At 40.7% G+C, this 7,478-nt stretch overlaps 1 protein-coding gene across 1 annotated transcript in view; it reads left to right on the top strand.

Moving 5' to 3' along the window:
• The window catches only part of EEIG2 (EEIG family member 2), a 108,057-nt gene that overhangs the window by 93,160 nt on the left and 7,419 nt on the right, over positions 1 to 7,478 (top strand). The window contains exons 6-9 of the mRNA XM_007449340.1: positions 3,032 to 3,135; positions 6,769 to 6,864; positions 6,990 to 7,179; positions 7,282 to 7,409. Of these exons, the coding sequence (XP_007449402.1) occupies positions 3,032 to 3,135; positions 6,769 to 6,864; positions 6,990 to 7,179; positions 7,282 to 7,409 (518 nt within the window). The remainder of the gene's footprint in view (positions 1 to 3,031; positions 3,136 to 6,768; positions 6,865 to 6,989; positions 7,180 to 7,281; positions 7,410 to 7,478) is intronic.

The raw sequence follows: 7,478 nt of genomic DNA, 5'->3' as shown, positions 1-7,478 counted from the left end.
ATATATGTACACCACATCTTCTTAAGCCAGTCATCTGTTGATGGGCACTTGGGTTGTTCCCATGTCTTGGCTATTGTGAATAGTGCTGCTATGAACTTTGGGGTGCTTATTAAGTCAGAGAATGTTTTGCCTATGTTCCCTTCTAGGAGTTTTATGGCATCATGTCTTATATTTAGGTCTTTAAACCATTTTGAGTTTATTTTTGTATATGGTGTGAGGCAGTATTCTAATTTCATTGATTACATGTAGCTGTCCAGCTTTCCCAACACCACTTGTTGAAGGGACTGCCTTTTTTCCATCATATGTTGTCTCCTTTGTCATAGGTTAATTGACTATAAGTGTGTGGGTTTATTTCTGGGCTCTCCATTCTGTTCCATTAAATCTGTATATCTGTTTTTGTCCCAGTACCACACTGTTTTGATTACTGTAGCTTTGTAGTATAGTCTGAAGTCTGGAAGGGTTATGCCTCCACTTTTGTTCTTTTTTCACAGGATCACTTTGACAATTCTGGGTCTTTGTGGTTCCATATAAATTTTAGGAGCATTTGTTCTAGTTCTGTGGAAAATGTCATGGGTGGGACTTCCCTAGTGGTGCAATGGTTAAGAATCTGCTTTCCAATGCAGGGGACACGGGTTCTAACCCTGGTCCTGGAATATCCCACATGCTGCAGAGCAACTAAGCCCATACAGCACAACCACTGAGCCTGTGCTCTAGAGCCCGCGAGTCACAACTGCTGAGCCCATGTGCCACAACTACTAAAACCCGCGCACCTAGAGCCCATGCTCTGCAACAAGAGAAGCCACTGCAATGAGAAGCCTGCACACCACAACAAAGAGTAGCCCCTGCTCACCACAACTACAGAAAGCCTGTGCACAGCAACAAAGACCCAATGCAGAAAAGGGAACCCTCTTGCGCTGTTGGTGGGAATGTAAATTGATACAGCCATTATGGAGAACAGTATGGAGGTTCCTTAAAAAACTAAAAACAGAATTACCATATGACCCAGCAATCCCACTACTGGGCATATACCCTGAGAAAATCATAATTCAAAAAGACACATGCACCCCAATGTTCATTGCAGCACTATTTGCAATAGCCGGGTCATGGAAGCAAACTAAATGCCCATCGACAGATGAATGGATAAAGAAGATGTGGTACATGTATACAGTGGAATATTACTCAGCCATAAAAAGGAACGAAATTGGGTCATTTGTAGAGACATGGATGGACCTAGAGACTGTCATACTGAGTGAAGTAAGTCAGAAAGAGAAAAACAAATATATATTAACGCATATATGTGGAATCTAGAAAAATGTCACAGATGAACTGATTTGCAAGGCAGAAGTAGAGACACAGATGTAGAGAACAAACATATGGACACCAAGCAGGGAAAGCAGGGTGGGTGGTGGTGGGATGAAATGGGAAATTGGGATTGACATATATACACTAATATGTATAAAATAGATAACTAATAAGAATCTACTGTATAAAATAAATAAAATAAAATTCAAAAAAATTAACTTTTTAAAAAAATCCATTAAAAAAAAGAAAAAAAATGTCATGGGTATTTTGATAGGGATTACTTTAAATCTGTAGATTGCTTTGGGTAGTATGGCCATCTTAACAATATTCTTCCAATCCAAGGGCATGGGATGTCTTTCCATTTCTTTGAATCATCTTCAGTTTCCTTTATCAATGTTTATAGTTTTCAGCATATAAGTCGTTCACCTCTTTGTTTAAATTTATTCCTAGGGTTGTTTTTATTGTTTTTCTTTTTACCCAGTTTTAAACGGGATTGTTTTTTTCACTTTCTCTTTCCTATATTTCATTGTTAGTGTAAAGAAATGCAACTGATTTCTGTATACTCATCTTGTATCCTGCTACCTTTGAATTCATTTATTTGTTCTAATAGTTTTTGTGTGGAGACAGAGGCAATATCTAGGATTCTAGTTTTGGTGACTTTTGGATTATAATGGCATTCACAGAGAAGGGGAATATAGGAAGAAAACAGATTTGGGGCAAGAGTATGAGTTTAGTTGGACAAAAACTTGCAGGATAAATATCCTGCATATCCCAATAGGATATGTAGTTTTGAAATTTAGGAGACCCTGGGATAGGAATAATCTATCAATTAAATAGGTTTAATCGCAGTCTTAAATGTCTATATTCCCAAGGACCTGAATAGCCTGAATTGAACTAATACAGTAAGATTTTAAGAATTGCCGCATAGTGGATCAACTTCATGATCCCCCGTCAACCGCCTTCCTGTTTTATTTCAGGTGACCAAGGGATAGTCTCTAGGAAGATGTGATTTTCCTCTCAGTAACCAACTCAAAAGATTAAGGATGTTCTCTTAAAAAAAAAAAAAGAAGAAGTTCTTAGAACTCAGTCTTGCCCCTCCCTGATTCACACCTTCTACATGGAGATGGGAGCCTTGAATGAGCCAGTGAAAATCTATCCATCATCTACTCCCAGAGAATCCAGCCTAAAATATCAAATCGAAACAACTGGGGCTCTTTATAGACTCTCCCTGGGGCAGGTGCACTGTTTACAGGGAAGAAGGAAGAAGATAAAATCATGGGTAATTTAAACTAATGGAGCCAACAAGAGATCTTAGGCACCGGAGCCGGAGGCATGAGGTATCCCCTCCAGCCTCAGCTGCCAAGGGGCTTGTGCCACCACCTCCGTCCCACAGAAACATCCCTGCCTGGCCTGAGAGTAGAGCTGACAAAGCGCCCTCCACCGACACTGCTAAGAACATACCTCCTCTCTTTTCCCAAAGCAGTGCCCTTTCTGATCTCACTTTTTTTGTTGTGTAAAAACCCGTTTTTCCCCAGTGAATTTTATTCAGGTTTTTAGGATGTTCGTACATTATTTGTTGATTTTTGCCACTTTCATCCTCAAGGAGGCAACATCACCTGGCACCTTACTAAGGCTGTGTAGTAACTACGCAACCAATCTCTTAACAATATTTCGAACTTTCAGATTCACCAGAAATCAAGTTCTGACCCTTAGAAATGTTTATTTACAGGCCTCCTTCTACATCAATGTCTATACCAATTGCTGGTGAATCTGAATCTCTGGAAGAAGATAGAAAAGGTGGAGAGACTCTCAAAATTCATCTTGGGATAGCAGGTATGGATGTGTCGCTTACTGGTTTTTCAGTTTGTGAGAAACAGTACTACCCTAAAAGTTTCCCAAAGTCCCTCCCAGATTTAAAGTTCTGTGGGTATATATGACTTGAAATGGGCCAATAATTATCAGCAGTTTCAATTATGCAATTTTTGTTTAAGCCAATGCTTCATTTTGTCTAAAGGGTGTGTTATCCTCTGACCGATTAAAAGCTAAATGTTGCAGCTACGCTCCCACCCCCACCATTGTACGCCTCTACTCCCCACAGAAACGGCAGGACACGACAGGATTGTTCCCGTTCCACATGCCCAGCAGCTTCTGCCAGTCACCTCTCAGGTGGTGCTTCTCTTCCATGAATCACATACCCTCTTTTATTGGTTCCCAGACATTAGTGCACATCAGAATCACCTGGTGGCTTGTTAAACCATAGATTGCTGACACTGCAGCCAGAGTTTTTGATTAAGTACATCTAGGTTGGGGCCTGAAAACTGCATGACTGAGTTCCCAGGTGATACAGCTGTTCCTGCTGCTGGGGCCCAGGCCACACCTTGGGGGCCACTTCTCCAGGCAAACACCCGGGGTCATAGGCTGCTCCCTGAGCTAAAAGCAGGTGGGGGAATGTCAAGCTGGCTGGGGGAAAAGCATTTATGAGCTTCCTTTTTCCTCCCACGCCATGTGACCAGGGTTATTATTTGAAAGAATGAAAAGAAAGGTGTAGTGATGTGGTTAACACTTTCACCACTTTTCAGATCGCAAAGATAAGACTTCTTATGCGTAATAAGGATTCTCAAATTTTCTGATTCAGGATCAGTGAATCCTTTGTGTACTTTTAACTCTTCCATTAGCTCCTTGTCTTCAGTATTTAAGTATTATGAATTCTTTCTCACGTTGGAAAGCAAACACTCATGAGCCCTACCTCCTTCTCCAGCTGCTGCTCTCCCACAGGCTCGCACTCTCCTTCCCCCACCATCCCCTGCCCTCTTTCTCTCAGACTCAGGGGAGCAAGTTATAGCCAAACTTCTAGGAGGAATATACTGCCCATTTAATCCCAAACACATGTGTGGTCTGGCTTCTACATGCTGCCCTCTCTTGATGATGTCTCCAAGAACATGACTGTCAAATCCTGTGGGCATTTTTTCTGCTCTCATCTGAATAAATTGGCCATTTATTCTTTCTGGAAGCTTTCTCTTGCCTTGGCTCCCATCTCTTTTCTCTAGCTTCTCAGGAGGCTTCTTTATCTTCTTCCACCTTCCTGTTAAAATATCGATACTCTCCAGGATTTGGTTCCCTCCACTCACTCTCCCTGGGTGATGGCATCTGTACCTGGGATTTAACTGTCACAAAAATGTAAATGTGATCATGTAAATATGAGTTAATATGTTTGATTTACAAATTCATGTTGCCTCCAGGCCTCCGTCCTGACCACAGGCACATATTTCCAAATGCTTTCTGGAAAGGTCCACTTTATGTCACATTAGACTGAAACCCATCTGTTTTTCTTTTTTTCTCAGCAAGCTTCTAAGTTCTTTGTGATCAGGTCTTAATTTTTCTTTGTATCAACAGCATAATGGCCAGGGACACAGTAGAAATTCCATGAATAGTGAATGGGTGTCCTCAGGTGTCTCAAATTCCACATACCCAGCACGTCGTCTTCCTAACTCTTCCCCCTGTATTTTCTGTTGCAGTTATCCTGGCACACACTTCTAGTTAGTAATTAAGTACTGTCATTTGTGTCTGCCCAATATCTCTCAGCTGAATTATTATGAAAATCTTCACTCCTTCACCCCCTGTTCATCCTGCTGCCAAAGTGATCTTCCCAAAATGTCAGTCTGGTCAAGCCACACCCTTTCTTGAAGCCATTGAATTATTTCCTTCCTTAAACCCATAGGAGAAGGTCCTTCATTAGCAGGCATCTGCTCATCTCTCTCTTTCCTTCAGTCATCTACACCACTACCCTATATGCCAACTTTACCAAACTGTTTGCTTTCCTACAGACAAGGCGTGCTTTTCCCTGCCTAGTCTAGCCGAGAAATTCCTATGCATTGTTAAAGACCTGGAGTTAACCTCCTCTATGAGGTTGTTCCTTCATTACCAAGTAGTGTTCGATGCATTTGTCCTTTGGTGCTCTTGATACCTTCTTTTTGGTGCTTGTGTTTTGGTACTTGCCACGTTGTATTATAACTGCTTCTTACTCTAAACTGTGAAGCATATATTTTATCTTATTTATTTTGTACCCCTATATCTTGTACAGTATTGGGCACTGACCTGGTAAGAGCTTAATAAATATTTATTGAATGAATACATTTTGAAAACCAATAAATAAATGGATGAACTAAGATCTGAGCCGAGCTTCCCTGGTGGCGCAGTGGTTGAGAATCTGCCTGCTAATGCAGGGGACACGGGTTCGAGCCCTGGTCTGGGAGGATCCCATATGCCGCGGAGCAACTAGGCCCGTGAGCCACAACTACTGAGCCTGCGTGTCTGGAGCCTGTGCTCCACAACAGGAGAGGCCCGCACACTACGATGAAGAGTGGCCCCCGCTTGCCACAACTAGAGAAAGCTCTCGCACAGAAACGAAGACCCAACACAGCAAAAATTAATTAATTAATTAATAAACTCCTACCCCCAACATCTAAAATAAAAACTATTAAGATCTGAGCCAATGCTAGGTGTAAAGTGTATAACTCTTGATATGAACCAACTCTTTTAGTTCAGAATTTGCTGTAGCCAAACACTTGGGCTTAGGACCACTGTCAAGCAGGACTAGGGATGCTGGTTTGGATTTGTACCTTACAGTCTGTCCAGAAATGAGAAACCCTTTGCAGGAGGGCCAGGTCACTCCAGTAGCTTACTTATTTGGCAGCATTCGTTGGCCCATCTGTGTTCAATATCATTTATAGAACTGCTGCTATAATTGCTGTGTTACTCAGTTGGTTTCCTTTTGCCTCTAAGTCAAAAACAGTTCTAGTTTACAAATATTTCACCCTAATGAAAATGGTCACCCTTCTGCATTCTGTGGAAGAAGCCTAGTTCTGGAAATACATAATTGGCATCTGGAATATGCACATTATTAGGAAAATAATAGAAATAGCTTTGACACTGCTTTTTTTGTACATTGACTTTGAATCTGAATACTATAATCAATTTCTGAAGAACCTTATTCTCAGTGCTACATCACACGCTGTGTTGATTTAAACCGTAGACATTTGTCCAAATTATAGCCTAGCACCAGCATCACTAATGCAAAAGTAACAAAGTGTCTACTGTTGTGATGGATTTGGGGAGCAAGATTTCCTCAAAAACCACCCAAAAACCTGGCAATTTTGTGAGAATTTATAAGAATCCATCTGACTCCTTTTTATAAGAGAAATACTAAATATAAAAACTGAAATAGTTTTATTTAAGATAGAGTGCTGTTAAATCTTATGAAAAGTACTATAGCACTTCAGTAAACTGAGGTATTTAAGTTCTTTGCACAGTATTTCTTGCAGCACAGTTGTTTACATTGTACTGATTTAAAGGGATTTCTGTCACTCTGTAACTTGATAATGAACTTAGTTTCTAAAACACGTAGATTAGAATACAAATTGACTATTGACTTGTTGACAGTAATAGTAACATTATGACATATTGCAGATCTCTCAGCAAAGAGTGCCTCTGTTCCAGATGAACTCGGTGCCTGTGGACATTCTAGAACATCAAGCTATGCAAGCCAGCAGTCAAAAGTATCAGGTAGAGGCTAAGAGTGAAGTTGAATTGCTCTGAAGGGACTTGGAATTGCTATGGTGTGGGAGGAGAATGTTTGGTTGCAGTGTGTTTGATACTAGTGTTACATCCAGAGTGATTTTCTCTGACAGGGTATAGCTCTTGCCACTCCCGGTCATCTAGTTTCTCTGAGCTCTGCCACAGGAGAAATACCTCAGTGGGAAGTACATCAACAGGAATTGAAAGTATTCTAGAGCCATGTGATGAAATTGAGCAAAAGATAGCTGGACCAAATCTTGATACAGCTGATAAAGAAGATACAGCTTCGGAAACACTCAACAGGTATCATTTTGGTCTCAGTTTAAATGGAAAAAAGAAAAAAAAAAAAACACTTTTTTTTCATAACATAATAAAAAAGGAAATTTTAAAAAATTATTTTCAAAGATGCCCAGTGAAACAAGATTCTGTAGAATCTCAGCTGAAGAGAGTTGATGACACCAGAGTGGATGCAGATGATATTGTGGAGAAAATATTACAAAGTCAAGACTTCAGCCTAGATTCCAGTGCAGAAGGTGTGTAGATAACCATTAAAAGTATATATGGATGGGGGCTTCCCTGGTGGCGCAGTGCTTGAGGGTCCG

This window comes from Lipotes vexillifer, unplaced genomic scaffold (assembly GCF_000442215.2).
Source record: "Lipotes vexillifer unplaced genomic scaffold, Lipotes_vexillifer_v1.1 scaffold393, whole genome shotgun sequence".
Lineage (NCBI taxonomy): Eukaryota > Metazoa > Chordata > Mammalia > Artiodactyla > Lipotidae > Lipotes > Lipotes vexillifer.
The sequence above is the reverse complement of the archived record's forward strand: the minus strand, read 5'-3'. Positions and strand labels throughout refer to the sequence as shown.